At 38.0% G+C, this 25801-nt stretch overlaps 1 protein-coding gene across 2 annotated transcripts; it reads right to left on the reverse strand.

The window, feature by feature from the left end:
* Positions 1-18412: 18412 nt before the first annotated feature.
* On the reverse strand, positions 18413-25406 carry LOC131045087 (uncharacterized). Of its 2 annotated transcripts, XM_057978608.2 has the most exons (5): positions 25027-25404; positions 23600-23792; positions 22315-22362; positions 19202-21409; positions 18413-19077 (listed from the first exon to the last, which is right to left on the reverse strand). In XM_057978608.2, exons 1-5 carry the CDS (start codon positions 25078-25080, stop codon positions 19046-19048), a joined length of 2535 nt encoding a protein of 844 aa, XP_057834591.2. In that variant the 5' UTR covers positions 25081-25404; the 3' UTR covers positions 18413-19045. The 2 variants fall into 2 exon arrangements, with proteins under 2 accessions (XP_057834591.2, XP_057834589.2); XM_057978606.2 differs by lacking the exon at positions 23600-23792 and having other exon boundaries at positions 25027-25406.
* Positions 25407-25801: the final 395 nt, after the last annotated feature.

Below are 25801 nucleotides of genomic sequence, written 5' to 3' on the forward strand. Positions count from 1 at the left end.
TTGACGGGAATAATCATTATGTTATGTTGTTATATTATGTTGTGTTGTCGTCGGTAATAATGAGTTACGGCGGTCAGTTAGTTAGCCGACGGGTAGGTAGTTGGAGTCGCGACAATTGTGTCGCACCCCTTCGGGTATTATATATTGTGTACCTTTTCTTCGAAAGGATCATGTTAGTCATGTCAGATGTAATGTTATAAGCACTTATTGTACATGGACTGTGGAATTAATATAGAGGCTGGTTATTTAATATATTTCCATTATGTTCTGTGCATTTACGTTCTGCATTTAATCGTTTACCCGAGAGGGAAAACATTTGGCGCCGTTGCCTAGACGAACTCAGGAACGGAAGACACGGATGGCGCATAGACACAATGGGCCTACCCGTTGGTGAAGTAAACCCGGAGGCCGACGATGCGCGGAAGGCAAAATAAAAAATAAAAATAATAAAAGTTTTTTTGTGTACATGGCGTGTGTTTGTTGTGTATGGAAGTGACTTATGCCCAATAGACTAAATAAGGAGAAAAATAAAAAGATACAGAGTGACGAATGGGAAGTGGCACAAACCGCGTTGAATCTCAGACAGCAGATAGAACGAAGGCGTAGGCTAAGGCAGCTTGCCGAGGGACGACTGGCCGAGGGGTTGCCCGAAGGGAACCCAGGAGGTGTCACAGAGGTTGCGGAGGCAGAGATAGATGGAGAGAACTACACTGTCTACACTGTTGTAGGGCTGCCAGAAGGAGTCACGGAGGGTGCCAAAGGAGAACTCTACAATTCGCTAGAATACCACCGTAGGGTAAGAAGCCGCGAAGAGTTGGTGGAAAAAATAAGGTGAAGTCTAAACCTGATCAACGCTACCAAAGACTTGCTAAAGAATTTGTCCATTTCAGAGGACAACCGGAGGGATTCAACGGAAGGTGACGGTACAACTGAAGGTGCCGAGGGAGCACAAGGGTATCGTACAGGAGGCAATTTGTTTGGTGCGGTGTTAGCAACTTTTTCTGGAGGACCCACAAGTGGAGGTTCAGTTGTAGGAGGCGGAGGATCGCCAGGTACAAGCACACAAGGAATTAGAGGAGTGAGACCCAGCGGTGGGATGGCGAGTAAACAAAAATTGCCAAAGTTCATAGGGGAGGGCAAGGAAGACCCCTTACGGCACTGCTGTACATGTGAAACCATTTGGTCCGCCAACAGAGTAACAGACCAGGATGACTGGGTACAGCAGTTCCCAGCCACGTTATGAGGTGTTGCCATAGATTGGTACTCCGATGTGGACAAGCAAAAAGTGGCCACGTGGGCCAATCTACAAAAGGAATTCACGGGGGAGTTTCAGTTGCTCCGTGATGACAATGAAATTTTAATGGAGATATACAATACCAAACAAGGTACCAGGGAGACAGTACGAGCATACAGTCGGAGGTTGAAAGAACTCTTGGGTAAAATGGAAAGCCAACCCGCAGATGGATTGAAGAAACGATGGTTCGTTGAAGGGTTGAAATCCTCCCTACGGAGGAAGATGAAAATTGTACCCCCGACGTCATATGACGATGCTTATAATAGGGCGATGGACCTGGAGAGCGAACACAAAACATCAAAGAAGAAGAAAAGTAATAAATCCTCATCTGAGGACAATGACTCTTCACAGGAAAGCAGCAGCGACGACGAGGCTGGCAAACGGGTGCAAGCGCTCCAGAAAGACATGGAGTGAATGAGAAAAGAATTCAAAATAATGAGAAGCACGGGTCGGAACGAAGGGGACATATGGTGCACTGAGTGCAAAGAGGAAGGGCACACAAAGGGTACTTGCCAAAAGAAGGCATTTTGCGAGATTTGCCAAGTGATGGGACACTCCACCAAGGAGTGCCCATACAACATGAAAACCCGAAGTACGCAAATGAACCAGGTGTTGTTCACGGAGCAGGCCACAACATCCGCACTAGCGGGTACCGGCAAACATACTAACACAACGACATCATCTGGAGGATACTGGGACAACAGACGTGGTGGCAGAAGGAATAGCAACAATAACAATAACGGAAGCCATATCCAATATGACGTCAAGGGTCGGCCAATTATCCAATGTAGGGCCTGTAATCAGTGGGGGCACTTCACCCGTGATTGCACGAAGGAAGCCACCCCTCAGCACCTCTGTCGTTGGTGTGGGCCAGGCGACCATGAGGACGCAATTTTTCCGTAGGTAGGGGTTAATCTCCTCAACATTGAGAAGGCTGAGAAGACTGGTGAGAAAGAAGTACTGGCGATCACCTGCGCCTAGACGAAAAAAGCCACTTATCCCGACCCCCATACGGAGAAGGAGAGATTACGGGAGGCAAAGGCCAATATTGAACATGAGATGACGACCGAACGACGGGACAACGAGGTAGCGAGTACATCATCCTGTATGGAAGCGGAAAATAACATCATTGGGCAAATCTTGCAGATGGAGGTGCCGATAAAGGTAAAAGACCTTCTAGACTCTATGCCACAATTAAGGACTGCCATCCTCACCAATGTGCAAAGCACCGCATCGTCGAGTACACCACAGGTAGGGGTTCCCGCCACCGCATTGTCGAGTGCACCACAGGTAGGGGTTCCCACCACCGCTTCGAAGAGTACACCACAGGTGGAGGTTTCCGTTAGCCCTTCGACTGACCCGATGTTACTAGCCGTGAGCAGTGGTAGACACCCAGCTATGGTAGAAATGGGTATCCGTGGGACCATTTTGAAGGACACCATTATGGACGGGGGATCTGGGGTGAATGTACTACCAGAAGAAACATGGAAGCGGCTGGGGAAGTGCACCCTGTGGCCACCCACATTCAACTTAGTGGGAGCAGACCAACATGACATTAAGCCACTCGGCCTGTTGATGGCCCAGCAAGTGACAATTGGTACGCAACCATTCTTGTTAGATTTCGTGGTTATTCCCTCGAAGAAGAAAGGCTATGATGCCATCCTGGGGAGAGCGTGGTTGATCAATGCGAGGGTAAACCACAACTGGAAGAAAAATACACTTTCCATGGAGAAGGGAGGGCGGAAATATACCATTGACCTACACACCCAAGATGTCGACGAAGAGCTCGCCTCTTCAGACTTAGACTCAGAGGACTCTAATAAAAGGGAAGGGGGTCCCGATGAAAGCAAGGGCAAGAACGCGATGAAGCCAAACAGTGAAGGGGTGCTCGAATTGGAGGGATGTTCTGAAGATGAGGTATGCTCACTTAACGGGCTCTTCCACTGGCAAATGGAGGATTACAAAATGTTCCAAAGCTATAGGCTTGAAGTAGAGGAACCAGAGCAACCAACAGAGGTGTACCTGCCGGAATACAGAGAATATTGGAAGGGAGACACCCCAAACCCTGGTGACGTAAATAATCCGAAGAGTGTTGGCAACGATTGGAACCCTGTATGGAAGACCGCAGTCTTCAAAATCTTTATTATTATTCTTCTTCTTATGTACGGGAAGGAGATCGTGGTCCCTGTAGAATTTGTGGTTCTAGGTCTTCCTATGGCCATTGAAAATAGACTTGCCACCAACAGGTACAAATTGAAACCCTACCACGCGAAGCGCGCAGGGGACCCGAGAGGCCGGACGGACACCCGAGAGCCCGAAGGGGGACCCGAGAGGATGGAAGGGGACCTAAGAGGCCGGGCAAGCGACTCGAGAGGCACGGGACAAAAGAAGGAGACTTTTGGGCGAGGAAAACCGAGAAGGATGAAGAGCAATCCCAGAGACAGCGGACTCGAGCCGAAGACTCTCTAAACAACTTTAAAAAAAAAAAAAAAATTGTGAAAAAAAAACACCACCGTACGGGGCCGTACGGCAGATGACCGTACGGTTGGAAGAAAAAATTTGAAAAAAATCGCACGGTCGTACGACAGCGACCGTATGGTAAAAAAAAAAAAAAAAAAAGAGAAAAAAAGGGGGAAAATGGCCACCGTACGGTGGGACCAAGGTGACACCACCATGTGGTGGACGGTGACACCACCGTGCGGTGGCACCACCGTGTGGTGGAACCACCGACGGTGGCACCACTGTGCGGTGGAACCACCGATGGTGACACCATCATGCGGCGGTCACACCGTGTGGTGGGAGCCACCGAAGGTTGTTGCCGCGACATGAATCAACCGCACACCCAGCATAAACCCCCGCACAGCCGCACACAAAGTGCAGCCGCTCCGTCGTCATGGTCCGCCATACAGTGGAGGGGTGTAGGTCGCACGGGAAGGTGGCTGCACGATTGGGAAGGTGGCCGCACGATCGGAGGTGCCAATGCTGTTGTTGACTGTACAGGGAGGTTGTATGGCCGGGGTGCCATCGGGGACATTATAGTGCCTTAAAAAAAAAAAAACGACGACGACGGATTGAAAAATGATTCGATGACATTTGGAGCCTAGACACTGAAAATATTGGAGTGTAGAAGAAGGGTTTTGACATCATAAAATATCACAGAAATGATGCGCGCCATGGACTTTCGTGGGGTTCTGAAGGTTGTAAATTGGTGTTGGCGGCGGGTCGCTACCCCAGGACCTCGCGAGGGGCGCTGCCCCTTGACCCCGCGGGGGCATTGCCCCTCGACCCCGCTGGGGGCGTTGCCCCCAGACCCCCAGTTTATTTTGAGCTACAGAAGACCACGGGAAGTGTTGTGGTTGTCCGTACTGTGAGAAAGAAGCCTGCAGCTAAGCATTGGCGGAGAAGCCATAAGCCGTAGAGGGAGACGGATTTGGAGGTTGCGAACAAACAGAGTTTGAGGGAAGGCATTGCAGGTCCACGCAGTTGTATGACACCAGGGAGTTATTCAATTCAGTTTTTAGCCTTTGGGGAGTGTGATGGAGGATTTGAGGTGTCTCCTAGCATTTGTGCCAGCGGATTGTGGCCACCTCCAAGCATGACTGGTACGCTTTGAGGAACTTGGAGTATGTCTCGGCTGGACGTGAGGTTGCCGTGGTGGATGCACAGAGGGCTCGGGAGGAGTTGACCACCAGGTTGGAGGCAATAGTCACGTGAGACTTAGTTCAACGTACCCAAGAGTTGGATGCCGAGAGAGCAGCACGGGTGGCTATCGAGGACAAATTGGCTAGGGAGACAGTATCATTTGAGTAGTAATATCCTTTGGGTTAGGCACAGGAGGACTGTGATGGCAAAGGAAGCAATATTGGTGAATTCCACACTTGAGCATCAGATGGTAGCAGAAAAGGGTTTTCAGGCGAGGACGCAGCAAATGTATAAGATTCGGGCCCGACTGCCGTTAGTAGTTCCTGCCGTTCATCTCTATTTTTGTATTAAGTCGTCGGAGTCGACTTCTTTTCTTGGGGGGGATGATGTTGACGGGAATAATCATTATGTTATGTTGTTATATTATGTTGTGTTGTCGTTGGTAATAATGAGTTATGATGGTCAGTTAGTTAGCCGACGGGTAGGTAGTTGGAGTCGCGATGGTTGTGTCGCACCCCTTCGGGTATTATATATTGTGTACCTTTTCTTAGAAAGGATCATGTTAGTCGTGTCAGATGTAATGTTATAAGCACTTATTGTATATGGACTGTGGAATTAATACAGAGGCTGGTTATTTAATATATTTCCATTATGTTCTGTGCATTTACGTTCTGCATTTAACTGTTTACCCGAGAGGGCAAACACATCCTAGTCAACTAGTAGAACATCCTTGCATTCTTGAATTGTGCGGTGCAATTGTCCAACCATATTAAGTGTTGGTTGTATCTTATATCTCTTTCCCTTAAACTATCATAGAAGACTGTAAAGTATCCTTGCACAAACTCTGAGGAATGAGTATGATCATCACTAATATAGAAGTGATATTCTCTTATAACCTTTCTGACCTCCTCGGTGCTATCATGTGCATGCATGAATGCTACGTGTACAAAAATTGTAACTTGTGTAGAGTGGTAATACATAGATTGTACTTTATTTTGTGGCTTTAGTGTATAATTCTCACCAAAATCAATGACAAAGACAATAGTGTTGAGGGGGAAAGTTTCCTTGCACAACTTGAATTTCTCATCTAACCACCTAGCTCTACGTGTGTGACCTATGTACTCATACACTAGTTTCTCTTGAAACATCTTCATAGAATCAGCTACACATATATCCCTTTTCACTAACTCACACCTCTTTAATTCTTTTCCATATGCGACTGACTTGTATTTTCCAATAGAAACTAGTTCCTTGCCAATTTCATGTGTGCTATCCAAATGTAGGTATCTATGTAATTGTTGCAAACCGCCACATGTAGGACAAAAACCTCTCAAATACATCATCTTATAGTAAATGCACACATCATCTCGTGTACATAATACACTTGAAATAAATTCTCCCAGTGACTTAGGAGGTTCTTGTAGACCACAATCCTACAAAACATCATTAGTGTGCAAAGTACAATATATATAGCGATACATATTATAATGCATGGAAAATTCAACATGGACCCTACAACAACATGTAGTACGTGCATGATTAATCTTAACATAAAATGGTTTTGTCATCTCAAAAAATATTTGACTAATTTTAATCTGAGGAAAGCTTTGAAGAAACCTTTCATAAAATTATGTTTGAGTTGTATCTAAATAGAGTTTTGGATGTGGCTCACAATTAATAATTCCAATTCACCTTCTAACAACATCTCTTTGGTTGGGTGAAACCCTTGTGTTTTTATGCCAATATTTCTCAATTAACATTCTTAGTGCATCAACAACCTTGTCCTTGTGTGGGAGTCTACCCGAGAATGCCCAAAGAGAATTATTGTTAGGATCCTTGATTTTCTCTCGCCTCTCTAAGGCATAGTGTAATGTGGTTCTACTTACCCTTAATGACTTGCTTGTTTTGCTTATTAAACGACATTTTCTCATTTCCTTTCCCATTATGGTTGATGTGAGGACACAACGAGTAACATTAGCATCTTTAGTGCGTGATTTCGAACCAATGGCTTGGTATGCATCAAAAATATTTCTCACAATGGTTCTTTCACTATTATTTTCGGATCTTCTTAACCCCAAAATTTTCATTCTCTCTAAATTTCAGATTTTTTATCATTTCAAAAACTAATTGGCATCTTCCATGGTTTGATTTAAGTTTTCAAAATAGTTATTCCAAATTCTTCTAACTGTTCTTCTACAAGTTATTTCAGAAATTTTATCATGCATTGGCTTCACAATATTTTCATCAATATCTATTAGAAACTTTGGTTTTCTATGAATTATTCTAAGAGGTATTAAGATTGGTGCATGCTCTTCATTTTCATTAGGTGCATTATGTGCATTGATCGCATAAAATTCAAATGGTATATCTTCTTCAATTTCATTAGCATGTGCATTCACTAAATCATTTTCAAATGATGTATGTTAATTGCATTCATCACATGCATTTGAATTGGTGTATGTTGATCATTTTGATTTGGTGCATTCATCATATTAATTTCAATTGTTGAATTTTCATCACTTTCATTAGGTGCATTAGGTGACGTACCTTCACATAATCTTCTCATACGCTCCCTTTGTCTTTCCTTTGCTGCCTCTCTTTGTTCATTTGTTCCTCTCTTGTTCTTTCCCATTGTCCTACACATAACATCATGATGAAAATCCATAATCAAATAGTAAGAAAACAACAAATTATCATCATTTTGTTATAATCTAAAGTAGCAATAATAAAATAACTTAAAAAAAAACAAAATACAAGACAAATCAATCATGATCAAAGCAAAAAAACAATAAATGATCATCATTTTGTTATAATATAAAGTAACAATGATAAAATAACTTCAAAAATAATCCAATATACGAGATAAATCAATCATTTCAAAGCAAAAGTGACAAACAAATATGAAAACTTGACTGTTATTGTCCCAGAAAATCATGTGCAAAAGTAGTGGGGCCTTCAAACAACTTGCAATGCTAGTTTTTAGGCCGTTGGGACTAAAATATATTAAGATTTTCCTATAACTCGTACGGGTTATGGAAACCTTTAATGTGAACGTTCACAATTTCTCATAACCCGTACGGGTTATGTATAACTACAAGTTTTAGCCTTAGTTCTACATAACTCGTATGGGTTATGTAGAGCTAGGAACAAAATAGAAAGTGGGGGGAGAGAGAGAGAGAGAGAGAGAGAGAGAGAGAGAGAGAGAGAGAGAGAGAGAGAGAGAGAGAGAGAGAGAGAGAATAGGATAAGGAGAGGGGGGTGGAGAGAGAGTTAGAGACAGAGAGAAGGGGATAAGGAGAGGGGAAGGAAAGGAGATTGGGAAAAGGGGAGAGAGAGAGAGAGAGAGAGAGAGAGAGAGAGAGAGAGAGAGAGAGAGAGAGAGAGAGAGAGAGAGAGAGAGAGAGAGAGAGAGAGAGAGAGAGAGAGAGAGAGAGAGAGAGAATAAGATAAGGAGAGGGGGAGGGAGAGAGAGATATAGGATAAATTGGGAGAGAGGGAGAGGGATGACAGAGATGGGGAGAATAGGAGAGAGAGAGAGAGAGAGAGAGAGAGAGAGAGAGAGAGAGAGAGAGAGAGAGAGAGTAGGATAAGATAACGAGAGGGTGGAGAGGGAGAGGGAGTAGGAGAGAAAGAGAGAGAGAGAAGGGGGAGAAGGTGAGAATATGATAGGATAATGAGAGAGAGAGAGAGAGAGAGAGAGAGAGAGAAGGAGGAGAGGGTGAGAGACATGAGGTAGGGAGAGAACGAGAAGGAGAAAAGGGTGAGAGAATCGACATAGAGAGAAGTGTGAGGGGAGAGATGAGATAGAACTCAAGGAGGATAATTAGGGCTCAAAATAAGCAAAGATGGTGATGGGGGAAGGAAGATGAGAGAGAGAGGAAAAAAAGAGATACATGCATGTATACAAACATATATTCATATATCTATATAAATTTATGTATATATAACTATAGATATGCATATATACATACATAAACACATATTATATATGTATGTCTATACATATGTGTAGTAAATGCTAAGTTTACAAGTATACATTATTATGTCTTCATAACCCGTACGAGTTTTGTGAAACACAAAAATAATGGTTTTAGTTCTACATAACCCGTGTGGGTTTTGTGAAACACAAAATAATGGTTTTAGTTCTACATAACCCGTACAGGTTATGTAGAACTGCGAATAGTACTTTTTGTTTTTCAAAGCCTGTGTAGGTTTTGGCTTGGTAAGAGGGTTGGAAAATGACCCTAAGGCTTGCAAGCCCATTTCCCCCCCCCCATTTTTGTCCCTTTACACATTTTTTCATCGTCCAACATGATTTCTCAACTTTGTCATAATCAGGTTTACAAATGATCAAGTGGGTATCTCTAAAATTACCACTATAATCTCACACATCTTCTCAGTTTTCTGACCATGTAAATTTTTCTATTTTTGGACAACATTAACATATCAAACTTTAATTTTCTTTATCAGTGCCTTGATAGTCCTCATAGACATATGTCTACCATTTTTTAATAACTTTTGATATACTCGACTAAATTTAAAATAAATTATATACTATTGTTCTACACTGGATTCTATACACTTTTTAAAAAAAAAGTTTGCTTTTTTTATTATTTTGATGCAAGTTATGCCCAACGCACGAACAGGTACCAAATTTTTAGGATGCAGTCACTTCAAAAAATCATTAAAAAAAAAGAAAATGCTCAATGGAAAATTATAAAAATATACACAACTTCTAGATCTCACTCTTACCTATCATCCTACCAAAGGGTTTTGCAAAATACTAAATCTAACTATATATTTTGTGCACTGCACGAAAACAACTATGTTATGTTTTTTCTGAAAAAATCAGGAATAGTGAACTTTGTGCGTGAAAGGTTTGCCCCTATTAATCTTATCCAATTTTAAAATTTTTTAGTAGTTTAGAAACTAGATTCAGAGTACTACAATTCTTATTCTTTTCTCAACTCCTAGGTTTGAGTGCATGACCTTCAAATATCTCTTTGAAGTTTAGGTTTACCTATTTTTAGAAGACGAAAAAAGTGGCCACTTATACCCCCCTTTTTTTTCACCATCTTGGTGCACTTACCCATGACGGACACATAAATGAGTTTTAAAAGGGAGTTACACATGTTGGTGTGTGTTTTGACACATCATAGGGAATTTTGGATTAGAGATCAGTTGGGTGCCACCTTTTGGTGGTTTTAGCTCATTGTTTTGTAATACCATTTGATGGTTTCATGTATTGCATCTCCTATATATTAGGTGCGTGAGATGGAGGTTGTGAGTAAGAATCTTATAGCTATTGAGTTATATGTAGATCTCTATCCAGTGATACTCCTATGAGAAGCTTGTTGTGCAAGTATATTGTATTCTATTGTTGATTTCTACATAATATACTAGGTAGATTTTGGATTGTAGGGTTTTTCTCTCGAAAGGGTTTTCCCACCACATAAATCACCATGTTATGGTAATGCTATTTGTGTTATTTTTGTTTAATTTTTGTAACTATTGTGAAGAGATAATTTTTTTTTTTTGCATTACCCTCCTCTCAAGATTAGTGTAGGAAGTTGTTGTGCTACCTTAACTTCCTTTCATTTGATAAGTAGCATGTATGGAAATAGTGGAAGCATAATTCTCTTAGTTGGTGTAACATACTTTGTATGCAATGCCCATGGTGGCATATTTGAGTCTCAGATGATGATCCCTATTACATCAAGAATTATTCCATCATACATTGCTTCAAAAAGCTTTGTGATTCCCACATTCATAATAGATTTCTTTAGTAGTACTTATCCTTACACCCATAAGATGATAAATTCCCTAATTGCCTCTTTTGTGATTCAATGGGGTTAATCTAGTCTAAAATATTCATCATGGAATTGGCTATGGATGATGTAGACCCACTCATCCTATGTGGTGAAGTTTGGAAACTCTCTCCACATGTCCAAATTCTTCTCAACAAATTTGTCGTATGAGGGCGAGTAGGTATTTGTGTTTGGTTGGAGAAAGGTGACCCTAAGGGCTTAAAAATTTGTGCGGTCCATTTTAGAAATTGGGGCATGGATGTATTTTATATTATCTTTTATGTATATTACATCGCTAGGTACCTTAGAAAATTATCTTGCAGGGTCTACCTTTATGGTTGAGCTTCAATGTGGTATGCATTGTGATTAGGTTTGTATAAGAATCAAATATTCTCCCATCTAGTGAAACCCTTATATCTCTTTGTAGTTTGTATATGAACCATTCAAGATTTTGCCTTTTAGATAGTGTTTTTTCTAGTTTGTGGTAGATTTCTTTGAACCTTTTATCATATGATTGTATTGATTCCTCTTCTCTTTTCACTACATGTCTAATATTTCTCACAATTTCCATAAGGATGTTTAGACTATCAAAGTTTGTTAGGAAATCTTCCTTGACTTCATCCCAACTGTTCTCATGTTTTGGGCATATGCCAATTTATACCAATTTGGAACATCTGTTTGTAATGAAGATACAAAATCTAACAACTTCTACTTGTCTTCTTCAATTTGTTTTCTCTCCCAAAGTAATTCCAACAATAATACATACCCTATAACCTGTGTGGTGCCTTTGCTAAGGATAGAGATTTTATTATTGCATTTTTCTTGCTTTTATTTTTGTTTTTGATTTGTAGATCTGTAGACTTTTCTTCTTTTCTTTCTTCATACTTTGTGCTATATGAGACTTTTATTCTCTGCCCTTGTCTCTTGCTAATTTTATGTCAATTCTCTCCCAAGTATCTCTTCCCAAGCAATATCTTTCTTTGTTTCTTTGTTTCTTTCTTTTTTCTCTTTTTCTTGTTTTGTGATCTCTCTTTTGTTTAAAATCCTTCTACTCTTATATGGCTTGAGAGAGGGATCTTGGTTAAGGGGTTGCGACTCTTCAAATTTTATTTGTTAGTGATATTTAAGTTGATAATGACCTTAACTCTTTTTTTAATATTTCCTCTCATATTAATTCTCTTATACTTCTAAATATTCTTCTTGGATTGATATGAACTTCTCTAGATTCTTCAAGAATTCAAGAAGCCTATCATCTAATTTTACTATTATTTAAAAAAAAATTGATATACTTTAGGACTTTTAGAAAGTTATGGTAGGGTTGGGGTCGAGCCTTTGTGCTACTATAATTCACTAAAAAAAGCTTTCTAGATCTTACATAATAATCAATGTCTTGCTTTATACTGGTAATTATTTATCCCACTCTTTTCAAATATGAATCTGCTTTCTTCGAGGTCTTCCATTCAATTTATAGGTTTTCTTTTTTATTCTCCTCAACTACACCCACTTTAGTGTGCTTAGTAGCACCCTCATTGGTGCACTTAACTCTCTTGTTTTCCATATTTTCCATCCTTTTGTGGTGTCTTTCTTATCTCTTAATCATCTACCTTTTTCTTCTTTCCCCACTTTTTGGGCTAGTCATAGTCACTTTTCTTGCTAGTGCAATTGGCTCCTTAATCTCTCATGTATTCTCTTATCTCATTTTTCCATGGGTGTTTTTGGTTAGGGATTACATTGCTTCTTTATTGTTTCCCATGGTATCTATCTAGTAATTTTTTTATTGGTCACTTATCTTCAAGGATTTCCTTCAAAATTCCTCTGCCTTCCCATTCTCCATCCTTAGTGCCTAACCCCTCTCATAGGGTAAATGTTAAGAGGATGGTGCTATAGTTTATTATATCCTTTCCATTCTTTCTTTCTTCTCTTTTACCTTATTTAAAATTTTAAACTTTGAAGATATCCTTGATGTCCTTAATACAACCTAACTAGGGCCTTGACACTTATTATGTTAGCAAGAAATTTGGGGAGCATAGATTGAAGTTTTAAGCCTCACAAACTACCTCAAACTCAATTGGGCAGTAAAACATGGATTAGATTCAGATAGGAGACTAACTACTTAACAAAATATAAAGACATGACATAACATATCATAGATATAACTCTAAAATATTTGTATTATTCATATAATTGTATTAGATCATATACATCATATCTTCATATATACTCTTCAACATCTTCTCATATATTCATATGTCATCTATTCCTATTTACAGTCTTCTACATATATCTCACAACCTTGTTTTTTTGTCATTTACATCTTACAATATACTTATATCTAAGGGATGGGACATGACCCATCCATAGTATCCCTATCTAGATGCTATTTTTCTAATCTTATGGTTTATAGACCCTTTACATTATGATGTGGTAGGTTCTTCTAGACTATGTCTAAATTTTTCACCTTTCTTATCAACACCACCCCAACCAATAGTCATCATCAACTTGTTGGATTCAACTTGAGTTGTTGCACTAAAGAGCCACTAAGGCCCTTACAACAATCTAAAAATTCTTAAACGATATAAATTGTTGAAAATATATACAAAAATTTAAATTTTTTTTATTTTTACTATAAAAATACAAATTATAGACCACAAATATCCTATGGTTGAAATTTGACAGTCTCAACTAAGGATGTCCAATGTATCACATAGATGTTTGCACGTAGCAATGCCATCTATACAAACTACAAATAGAAAGTTATCTAGGAAGTGTGAAAACTCAGCTTTTTAACTTACATAACTTGTAAGACCCTCCCAAAAATGAAACTCTACACAAGACAAATAAATCAAAGAAATAAACTAAGGTTTAAATGAATCAATGAAATAATGGAGATAATTTCAAAAAATAAAGAAATACTTTCAAACCTTGTACAATTGAGTGCTCCCAAAATACTTGTATGCATGATGAAGAAATGAAAAATATTTTGAGGCTGTTTAGAGGCTTGCCTTTGTTAGACCCCTATTTTGATGTTTTAGCCTCCACAAACAACCAAGATAAATAGATCAAAAATAAAAATGTTTTCTTATTCTAAGTGCTACTAGAGGTAAGAACAATGGTAAAATAAAATATATTGATAAGGAATGTGCTCATCCTAAAGTGCTTGGGGGAATACAAGAAGAAATGCTTGTAAGAATAAAAGAACATTGATATTACTTGAGAGGCTTGAGAAAGTAAAAAAGGGCAAGAGAGTTAACTGAACTTGAGAATGTTGTAGCAAGTTGTAACAAGCTCTGTATGAGCTTTAGAGTGCAAAAGAGCCAAGAGAGATAGATTTTAGATGTATTTTAGAAATGAGAAGAGGAGGGAAGAGGAAGGGGGCTGATGAACCATTTCAAGTCATTTTGAGTTATTTTCATTGACTTGAGAAGGTGACAAGTGAATAAAATGCATGAAAGTAGCCCCCAAACAATAAATTATCATAAGACACTAGCACTATGTGCAAACATCCTCGCTAAGCAATAGCATCCAAATGATTTAAAAATAAACAGTGTGAAAATGAGATAAACATAATGCCAACACAAAAAGGAAAGAAAAATGTGATCATTGAAAAGGAGACTTGATAACCTTGATAAGGAAAAAGGATGATGCAACGGCTGAAATGAGCCTACAAAAATACTATAGGTGGTGCAGGAGCACCTAGTTGAGCAAAACTCTCCTTTTTGAGTATTTCATGATTTCATGTTTGTAATGTCTTGTGTTAAGTTTATAATGTTGTTTTAGGTCGTTGTGTGTCTTTTATAGTGGTTTTCATCTCATTTTGGGCTCAAGAGGTCAAGTTTTGCTTTTCAGGCTTTGAGTTGACAATTTTGGCAAAAATGTGCAAAATTGCCAAAACGGTCTTCTAATGCTTTCCAAAGCATTGAAAAATGTTTGATAAGTGTTTTTAAGAATTTCTAAGGTTTTTAGATGAGTTGATGAGGTTAGGTTGTCAAAAATGTCTTTTGGAGCAAGAAATGTTGTCATTTGGGCTTGTAAAAGTTGTCATTTTTTTACTTTTCTTGCAAAATGAAGTTGTGGAAGCCTCATGTCCATATTGGGGCTTGATAACCAACTAGAAAAAATATAAAAAGGCCTCCCTTTTCCTTGGAAAGGTTTGGTGATTGTATTAGCAAAGGAATCCTAATAGAAAAGCATGAAATTCTAGTTTTTTTCATTGTTTTTCTCTTCCTTGGAGTAACAGTTCGTACTCTAGCACTCTTGTCCATACTGTACCTTCTGGGAAGTGTTTATTTTGATTATTAAATTCTCCTCAAGTGACCATTGTATTGGTTTTTCTTTTTCAAGTTGGTGTAATAAAATTTCTTCCATTTTGTGTGCTCACTACCCTATCAAGGGTTTGGAGTTGTAAAATGCCACAACTTGACTAATCCACATCTGGTTTCCTACCAAAAATGGATTGGGTCAAGTTGATTCATGCATTTACATTGTGTATATATTTCTTTTTGAATCATAAGTATGTTTGGAGGACAAATTTGAGTGAAGATTAGACAAGTTTTGGGAACTTGACTAATAACCTTCTTGAAAACTCAAATTCTTGTAATCAAATGCATTGTAGTGTTAAAAATGCCAAGCAAGGAGTCTGAGAAGTGTTACATGTTAGCTGGATTCAACTTTAATAGTTTAAAAGTTGTAATTTGCAAGTTTGAACAATTTTTGTAAACAAAACAGTGAGTTCACTGTTTTTGTGAATTGTGTTGTCAAAATGCTCAAGGAATGCTTCAAAAACATTATCCAAGCCTTGTAACTGTGAAGGCAATGTAATAGGAAGATTGATTAGTGTTTTGCAGACCTCATTGAGGTATATTTTCAGTTCAAACTCCTTGTTATGCAGGTCCAAAGATGTAGCAGCAGGTTGACTGGTAAAGGGACAGTGTTTTAACAGTGACAGTGATATTTCACTTCTTTTCTCAATTGTTTGCCAAGTGTTTGGCATAATGTTTGCAGGGCAGTAATAGGGGAAGGCTTTATTTGGTGTGGAAGAAGTTCTAAGCCAGTTTGGAGGCTTGATGAGTGGAGTTGGAAAGACTTTTCAATGTTCTTTGGTCTAAACCCTACCAAACCCTACAATTATGCCACAAATAGTGGACAGTCCTGTTTTTGCTATAACAGTGGCCTAAACCATGAAAATCCATTAGCACATACCTCTCTAACACCATGCAAAACAATTTTGTTGGAGGAGAAGCCCATCGTTGGGCAGGGTGAGCAAAAAGGTGCCAATTAGGCCTCCACGGGCTACAAGCCTTTTGACTGCATAACACACAAATTTCATGAACCCGATCACCTTGAACTCATTCAGATTGGGGAGAAATTTGGAAGATAGTCCAAGATAGTGAATGAACTCTTAGAAATCTCCATGGCACCCTTGTGAAGCATTTTGGATTGTGAGACCTAGGGAGTTGGTTTGAGCAAGTGAAACTAAGAGGCCAAAACAAGAAGATGAAAACAAGCTTTTTGAACAAAACCTTCATCTAGTTCCCTAAGCCGATTGGAGGTGCTTGTGAGAACATAGAGTAGTTAGAATCATGCCCAAATGGACAAAGGACTGTGTTGGAAGAAATGTAATGGTTTGGCAAAACCAATAGGGAATGAGTAAGGGGAGTTTGTTAAGGAAGTGAAGCATGGGTTGCTTAGCATGAAGACCTCAAGAATGATTTGTAAATATATACAACTACCACAAGTAAGTTTTTTGGAAACAAAATTTCACCTTTAGACTCAAAACCTCCTTGTTAAGCACTTCCTAGCAATCTCCCTATCAATAGGCATGGACACAAAAGTAAATACAGAACATAGGTGAAATCACAAATATATGCAATTTATAACACTACAAATACCTCATCAAGCCTTGTAGTTGGGACCCATCCATCATTCATCATCAATGCATCTTGTATTTTATCATACTTTGTAAGTTGCACTTAAAGGAGGCGCTAGTGTGAAAACATATACCACCTAACTAATTATTTTTAGATCCTATTTTTACTTGCATACTTAAATCTACTTAGGTCGCATGCTTTTGTGTTTTAATTTAGAGGATTAAGACACATGCCATAATCTAATTAACCTTATATAAGGTTTCATCTATGTGTTTATGACAAGGGTTTCTCATTGTATATTGTAATACTCAATCTTTTTTTTTTTTGCATCTAATGAGATCTCAAGCTTCATAGCAAATCAATTGCTTCTCTCTTGTGTGATAGAGTATTTTATTTCTAGATGATCCTTGAACAAGTAAGAGGGTTCAATATTGTATTATGAAGACTCACAATATAGTAACATTCATGTAGGCTTACCAATTTGTTACTTTGTGGATTGATGATTTCTAGTCTAATCATGTGTAATATTTGTTTTGATGATGCCAATTCTCAATCTTGTTAATAGAATCACTTGTGTTATTTGTTAACTATTTATATCCAATAAAACTTTTAGTTAAAATTTTCTTTTTAATTATTATCTAACTAATGGACTTTTTGCATAATTTGCATAGGTACAATCATTTATTTAATAGTTTGATAATATCTAATAGTAGAACTTTTTTTGGTTAATACTAAGTCATTTTATTCATAATAGATTTTGTTATTTTAAATTTCTTGTTCATTTAGAAAACATTCTTATTTTATATTCGTAGAATTATTTTTATAACCATCATCTTTTCTATTTTATAATTAAAATTATATAATTTCACTTGTAGCCCAAATCCTTGTAAATAACTAAAATATGTATTCAGAACTTAAAAAGCAAATCAAATATCTATTTTAATTTAGAGTCACATAGATTCCATTTCTATGCTCCTCTTCGTTGGTTCAATATCATTGTAATATCTCATAAGACGACCTCCCTCCTCCACCAACCCCCAACACCACCCCCCCACCCCGAAAAAAAGACCCCCCCCCAAAAAAAGAGGATCCATCATTTTTTTTTATTGGTAAAAAACCCTTCTCAGCATTCCCAACGAAAAATGGTTTCCAAGTAGGCAGAAAACCATAAGTACCATGATTTATCCTTTTAATAACCTAACAAAATTATGCAGTCTAGAATAATAAAGCTAAAAAGAGTTTAGGTGGCGGAATCTCAACTGCCTAGATAACAGAGATTTTAAACATAAGTATGAAGCCAAAATAAACTATAGACAGAGTCTTGGATTAAGCTTCAAAAAATATTTTTCACAGAACCAAATTAGATTTCCATCATCAGATTTCCCCTTTTTATCCTTTCCTTTTCCCATCATCTCAATTAGTCTCCCTTTAAATTGTGCTCATATTCCACATAGTTTAAATCACTGACCTTTCTATATATGAGAAACCGTCGAATTTTAATCATAAGAAAGAACTCTGAAAAAATTATACTGATCAAGAAGTTTCAAATTAGACTGATTTTTATTCTGATGATGAATCATAGAATGATTTGAAACGTTGATGTAAAATAGATATACACAGTCAAATCCAAAAGCTCAAATCATACTGTACATAGACTGTAGAAACCTTATGTCTATAAATAAACTTAAACATGTTTAACAAATTATTAAAAAATTTCAACAATAAATATTAAATAATATTAAGATAAACAATTACATAAGAATACTGTAAGATGAAATAGAGTGCAATCTGGCTCTGCGATATACATGGAAACAGCTTGGATGATGCTAATATTACACCAAAAAAAACAAAAACTTACCAAGTAAAACAAATGAGCGTTAATCGTATTATTACAAGATTATTTTTAATTTGATACAATAGAGGGAATAAATGTTTTTCTGATATCTCCTGTCAATTCCACACCACCTTGTAAACTGACCTCATGCGAATCCAGGAGCTAAGAAAATTTTTGTGAAAGAATTGACAAACCAAGTAATGATTGAGAGCACCCAGTCACTCTAGTGACTACAGGAACAATACTGATCATAATAATAAGAATTGGACCAATCCCTGAAACTATCCAATGGATGAACATTTCAGATTTCCTACAAATATTGAAAATGCCTGCTTGAATATATATAACACTGAAATGTTATCCAATGGATTAACATTTCAGATTTTCTACAAATATTGAAAATGCCCACTAGAATATATAACGCTGAAATGTTGTCCACTGGATCAACATGTCAGATTTCTTACAAATATTGAAAATGCACACTTGATTATATAACACAGAAATGTTGTTTATGTAAAAAAATGGTAAACAAGATGCATTTAAATGCAAAGATGCAATATCACCGATTAATGCTGCTGGCACTCCTTTGCAAGGACACCCATTACTTGACATTCTTAAGAAAAGGCAACCCCCCTGCAGTGAAAAACAGTCATAATAGTATAAGATAGACATGAAGGTTAAAAAGAAGAAAAAGAAAAACTACCAGTTATGGCAGTGGTGCTGTTTTTACAGCATCGTTTATAAATCTAGCCCCCACCTGTGACAGTGTGAAGCTTCTCTTTATGGGATGATCTGGTATTGTCAGGTGTAAATGACCAGCTGTTTCTTAGAAATCCAGTTGATTTCTTCATTGCCTTGTCTTTTTCCTCTCCATCTTTGACATTGTCTCTGTTCTCCTTTCTCTGCAATTTAATTTTCTGCGTCTGGAGTTTATCTTTTGATTCGGTTGTATAGAGCTTTTCTTTTAATGAACCTGTGTTGTTTTCGTGCCTGCTGAAGCTGTTGCGTGCAGAATTGATGGAAATAGGCCTGAGATGTCTTTCTTTTGTAGAGTTGAGAGGGTTATTACACTTCTGAACATGGCGTCCACGTTGTTTTTCATTTACTGAAATGTTTTCCATAATGGGTACACTCGATTGCATATAATGATCCTCCATCCGGTTAACACCTTGTTTTCTGACATCTTCTGCCGATGAAGCTAAAATTTCTGATTTTCTTCTCTCGGAAAGGATGGAATCGATCTTCCTCATTCTGGGACCCTCCTCTGCTTCTGTCGTCACACCATTTTCCCTAGCAACATCCCCAACCCGAGGAACAGACTGGGGATGCAATATGACAGAGCTAATCTTCTTGGGAAGCTGGACTAATGCTTTAATATGCTGCTTTGACAGCCGAGAAACCTTGCTTTCTGCAGGTGGATCACAACTAGACATTGAATGCCTTCTGACCAAGAAATCTTGCATTTTGGAAGATGAACCAAACCTGAGACTCTCACTTTTCTGGAGGCCAGGGATTGCTTCAAGTTTTGTTTTTGCATCAAGTTTCGAAGGGCTCTGGGGGCTACTAGGCGTGGAAATTTTGGTAACATGAAATTTCTTGAGTGTTCTGTTCAGCAGTGAAGACATCGGTGATTGCTTTATTGACTTTGAGGAGCTGGGTTGGTAAGCCGCAGAAAAAAATGAAGATTTTCTCACTGCTGGAGAGTCCACAACCGTGCAAAACTCAGAATGCTCTTCTGTATTGCTAGGGTAATCGGAAATTCTTAAAGATCTCAGCTCCTTGACAGAAGGTAGTGAGTTCCTTTTCATGAAGGCATTTGTGTTTTTTACCTCTGGATTGTGCATTATTGCCTTAGTAGAACTTGAACGAGACATCCATGAAAATGATGAAGATTTTCTCACTGTTGGAGAGTCGGCAACCATGCAAACCCCAGAATGCTTTTCTTTATTGCAAGGGTAATCGGTAATTCTTAAAGATTTCAGATCCTTGCCAGAAGGTAGTGAGTTCCTTTTCATGGAGGCATTTGTGCTTTTGACCTCTCGATTATTCTTCAAGGGGGTAGAAACAAAAGCTGGATTAGGAAACATAATTGCCTTAGTAGAACTTGAACGAGACATCCATGTAAATGATGAAGATTTTCTCACTGTTGGAGAGTCGGCAACCATGCAAACCCCAGAATGCTCTTCTTTATTGCAAGGGTAATCTGTAATTCTTAAAGATTTCAGATCCTTGACAGAAGGTAGTGATTTCCTTTTCATGGAGGCATTTGTGCTTTTGACCTCTGGATTATTCTTCAAGGGGGAAGGAACAAAAGTTGGATTAGGAAACATTATTGCCTTAGTAGAACTTGAACGAGATATCCATGAATTACGTACAGGTTTAATCTGCTCCACTTTTAAAAGCGGCTTTGCAGGAGTTGTTTTCTCCTTGATCAACCTAACTGGAGATGAGCAATGCGAAACAGGTAGAGACGAGGGCAAGATTTTTGCTCCTCCTTGCTTTTTAACTTGATCAGAACCCCGAAAGCTCATTTGTCTTTGAAATCTTGTGTTTGGATTAGGTGATTCAGGTCTTACCCTTGCAGCATATTCTTCCTTTTCAATCTTTCTATGGTGTTTTAAGGATGAAGTGTCCTTATATATTACTTTAAAACTGTGTACTGGATTTTCTGGAAGTTTGGACCCAAATGTCTGCAATCCAGCCTTTTCTCCAAAGTCAGTATGTTGACTTTCAGTTTCAATGATGAAATGTTTGACATCGGAATGACAACTAGATTCATTCTGCTCGTCAACCATTGGTTTTTCATTCAAACTGTTCTGTGCAGATTTAGGAGATTCTGTAGGCTTATCTTCAATTGAATTTGAAACAAGGTGAGCTACTTCTTTGGTCAAATTGCTAGCTTCCATAATTTCACCAACTGCCTGCTGGATGAGGAATGCCGGCGTTGACCATCGTCTCCATTCTCCTGTCATGTTATGACATCAGGAACTTTTTCAAGCTTGTGTGGGACGAAAACTAATTAGCTTATACCAACATACCCAAAAAAAAAATAACTACAATGCATCTACATTTTGACATAAAAGATGAGTTAATCTTACTGTAACAAACAAACAAAAAGGTTGGCATTAGATTGCTTCTCGTAAAATTTTTGAACCGAAGTTTTGAATCCAAAAAAAGTGGGAATATTGTTAGAAACACAGACGAAATTAGGCCAATTGCAAATACTAGAATTTTTTTCAATCGCGAGTCTAACAAAAGAACAAAGTGCAGTCTCAAAATAGCAGGAAAAACGTTTTCTAAATCCATAGACTTAAAATAAGGGCTAGTGAGGATGGATGCAGAACACAAGGAACAAGAGTGAGGTAGGGGGATTAGGATAAAAGAAAAATGAAATAAAGTATATATACGTGTTATATACTAAAACTTATGTCTATGTGTAATTAAATTCATGCCTACAAGATAGGTAGATTATATTTCAAAATGTGTAAAAGAGGAGTTTAATTATATACCTTGCATATCCACGTCATTTGCAAAAGTTGAGAAAGATAAGGGAAGGAGATCAAAGGAGTATTGAAACATGAGAAAATGTTTGTTCTATAGTAACTTGCAGTGAAGGCTTGTTTGCTAATTGCAAGATATAGAAGCAGATGTGCAAAATTCACGTATTTGCCAGATACAGGAACTAAAAAGCTAAGGAGGTAAAAAATAGCAGTCTGAATCACAACTTCAGAGTACAACACAGGTAAAGCCAAACAGCAGCATTTCCATACCTATTATTTGCAATATTTTTGATCTGTTCTTTTCAAACTAGTAATTAAATATCATGAACTGAAAATAACTAAATACAGGAATGCAGTTGAAGCACCTTACCATTAGAGCTCGAACGTCTGAGACTGGACGATCTAACAATTTGTTGACCTGCATAGCATTTGAATAGATCTTCCATCAGTATCTCCTGAAAGGCAACTGTTGTTGGTTCTCTTTTATATGGAACTTATGTAATAATAAGCAAACATTGTAGGTTTGATCAATCTCACCCTGATTTCTACATATTAATAATCATGTTCCCTGAAAAATGAACACCCTGCAAGCAACCCTGTTTGAATTTGCCCCAATAAATTTGGAATTGCCTAATCTGTTTTGCACTGTTCCAAAGTCACTATACATAGGACAAGCTATCAAGGATTTGAATCTAATCAGAATTACTTAGGACCCACATTTTGGTCAGTGCCCTAACTAGCCTACTAGGCATGTACTGGGTGCTTGAGTTCAACACAGAATATTGATGAACCTATTACTGGTAAAATTGGAGAGTGGTTGAGTTGGAAGAAAACATGCTACATCCCAGACAGCTCAAATAGTAAAGCACCCCAGCATCCTGAGCATGGTCATGGGAAAAGTTCTAGGTTTGAGTCCTAGCTTGTCCAGCTGAGTATTCTTGATGAATAAAAAATTGTCACCTTCAAACCTGGATTTGTGGTCTTTGAGGCTGATAAAGTAATGAACATAAGGTTTCTAATCTTCATGGCAAGGTTAAGACCTTGCACACATGAATAATCAGATTTCTAAAGATAAAAGCATATTTTAAGACTTGGTTGGCAATAGAGGTTTTGTGCACTTATAGACGAGTACAAGGCGGTGCCAAGCAATCTCTTTAATCTTTCTCATATGAATGTGTTAAAGTGGGGGAGAAGGTGACCAGAGGGAGGATGTTAGAAACAATACACACTTGAGGCCGCTAAGAGGACAGGTAGCTCAGTGCAGAAGTGTGACTTGAGGTGTGTTAGAAGAAAATAAACCATATTCTGAATCATAAATCAGCTAGTGGCTCAAATGGTAGAGCATCTCAGCATGCTGAGCATAGTCATGGAAGTTCCTAGGTTGAAATCAGAGATGGCCCAGGAAAATAACATGTTCAGTGAACCCATGATCAAGACTTGTTTATTCTGTTCTGGAAGGAGTCATTAAATAAGCAAAAGTGGAATGAAAACATTCAACAGGTCACAAAAAGAAAAGGATCAAAGTCATCTCGTTAGTTTCTTCATCCACTGTCATAGTCAATCCCTAAATCCCTAAGCATTTTTTTTTACCCCTAAGCAGAAGTGGAATGCAAACACTGAGAGGTCCCAAAGAAAAACGCTTAAATCTCTTGTACCTTTGTCTGGGTTAGTCTCTTCATCCACAATCATGGCCAACTCCTTCATCCTTAGGGATTCTTCCTTGCACCTTAGGCTGGTCCGCAGGTACCCTCTGGTGCTTCTTGGACTCAAAGCAATTCCTCCACATAATTTAGAACCTCCAGCAATAGTGCATTGAATCTCTTGGAGCCGAGCCATGGCTTGGTCCACCTGCAAGTCAAACCAAGCATCCTCCAATGCTGACTGAAAAATTGACACCATATAAAGAAAAACTAACCTCCACAGCTGTGGGTGAGACTATTAAAAAATAGTGAGAACTGACAAATGATTCAAAAAGAACAAAATAAGGAAAACTAAGAAATCTGCCTGGCCGGGTACAAAATCTTTCTAAATGTTACCAAAATTCAGAAACGAGAACCAAAAATAAATCTTTCTAGATGTTGCCAAAATTCAAAAACTAGGGGAAAGAATTAATGATAACTCATCAGGCTTTCGGTACCCACACCACAACCCCATACACAAGACATAATAATCATTTGAATTCTTAGATTCTGAAAACAGCCTTTTCCCATCTCTTGCATGACAAGAAATTTCTAGTTTTTATTGGGCATCTAAGACAAAGAAATCATTGTTCGTCAGAGGAGATGAGCTCAAGCGATACATCATCCGGGTTTTCATAGTGAAAGGACACCCATGTTCAAATCCTAGGAGACATGCTCATGTTTTGGACCCACAAATCTGGAATAGATAATTTTGTTTTTCTTGTTTCTGGATTAGATTGTGTATGTTTATATGTATTAATGTTTTGGATCACATTCTGTGATCCATCATCAGAATAATAGAAAGTTCATATATGCAAATAAAAATACACAATCTAATTCAGAAACAAGAACAACAACTAAAAAACTAATTTTCTTAGTACCCAATCTTATAGTCATATACTTATGAAGGCAGCCAGGGGCAAGAACTGATCAATTTGACGGAAGATATACCCCTGGGTAGTGCGTAGTGGCATCTAACCTGAAGTACGGCCTGCAAAGAGATTATGGTAGATACGAGTCCTGGGTAATTTAGCTAAATTTGATGAAAGATTATAACCCAAAAAGATTATAACCCAAGATTCTGGCATCTAAGCCCAAATGCACTCTGCAAGGAGAATTTATCAATTATATTGGAAATTTGATGGAAGAGACATTTAAGCTCAGGTACAGCTCACAAGGGCATTTTAGCAATTATACTAAATAACTTCTACAAACGAGATGCCCTGGATTAGTGGCATCTAAGCCGAAGTGTCGACCAAAAATGGAATTCACCAATTATAAACTCAGAAAAAAATTAAGAAGAAGAAAAAGTGGCAGAGAAATCACTGTCTGTAAAGTACATACTGTGAAATAGGCAAGCAAATGGAACCAAAATAATGGAAATGGAGTTTTTTGCTCATTACCTTCCTGAGAGTGTCTTGAACAGGCGGAGGTTGAGGCTGAGGTTGATTCCCCATCAGAGCAATTCTCAAAACTTACGTTTTCTGCAATAAGAATATTCAAGGTCGCCCTCTTTCTCCTCTTCTTCTTCATTGTAGGATTGTAAGAGAGAAGGTTGCATCCATTTCCAATTCCAGCAAGCAGATTGTCATATCCTTTAATCTCAACTGCGTGCGATTTGTGTGTGAAATTCCCTAATTCATGTTTCATAGATATAATCATTTGCAGAGTTTAAATTCAAATGCAATTCAAACGGATAGAAAGGCCCACTGTGTATGTTAATGCGAGGCACGATCTGTAACTCTTATCTCGTTTAAGTCGGGATTCGTTGTGAACACTAATGATGATGTTGTATCCACTATTCATGATTTTTGACGGTTAACAATGAATTATCAGGCATTTAAACAAATTTATTTTTATGTGTTTACGAACTACCTAGGACCCACATAGGAATCATTGACCAGGCCATTCAAAAAGTTTCACAGTTCATACCTATTCATAAAATTGGTACGAGTTTATTGGCGAGGAATCTTGATCCGAAAGATATAACGGTTGTAAAATTGTAACGTCTTTCAATTTTCATTTTGTGTTTATTTTGAAGGAACACTTTAATATATTTATTAGTATATTTTATTTAAAAATATTAAAAAAAAAAAATAAAAAAATAAAAAAAAAATTGTCAATATAATTATAATGACGATTATTATGTTTTTTTAATTATTTTACTTGAATATTATT

This window comes from Cryptomeria japonica, chromosome 3, assembly GCF_030272615.1.
Source record: "Cryptomeria japonica chromosome 3, Sugi_1.0, whole genome shotgun sequence".
In the NCBI taxonomy this organism is placed as follows: domain Eukaryota; kingdom Viridiplantae; phylum Streptophyta; class Pinopsida; order Cupressales; family Cupressaceae; genus Cryptomeria; species Cryptomeria japonica.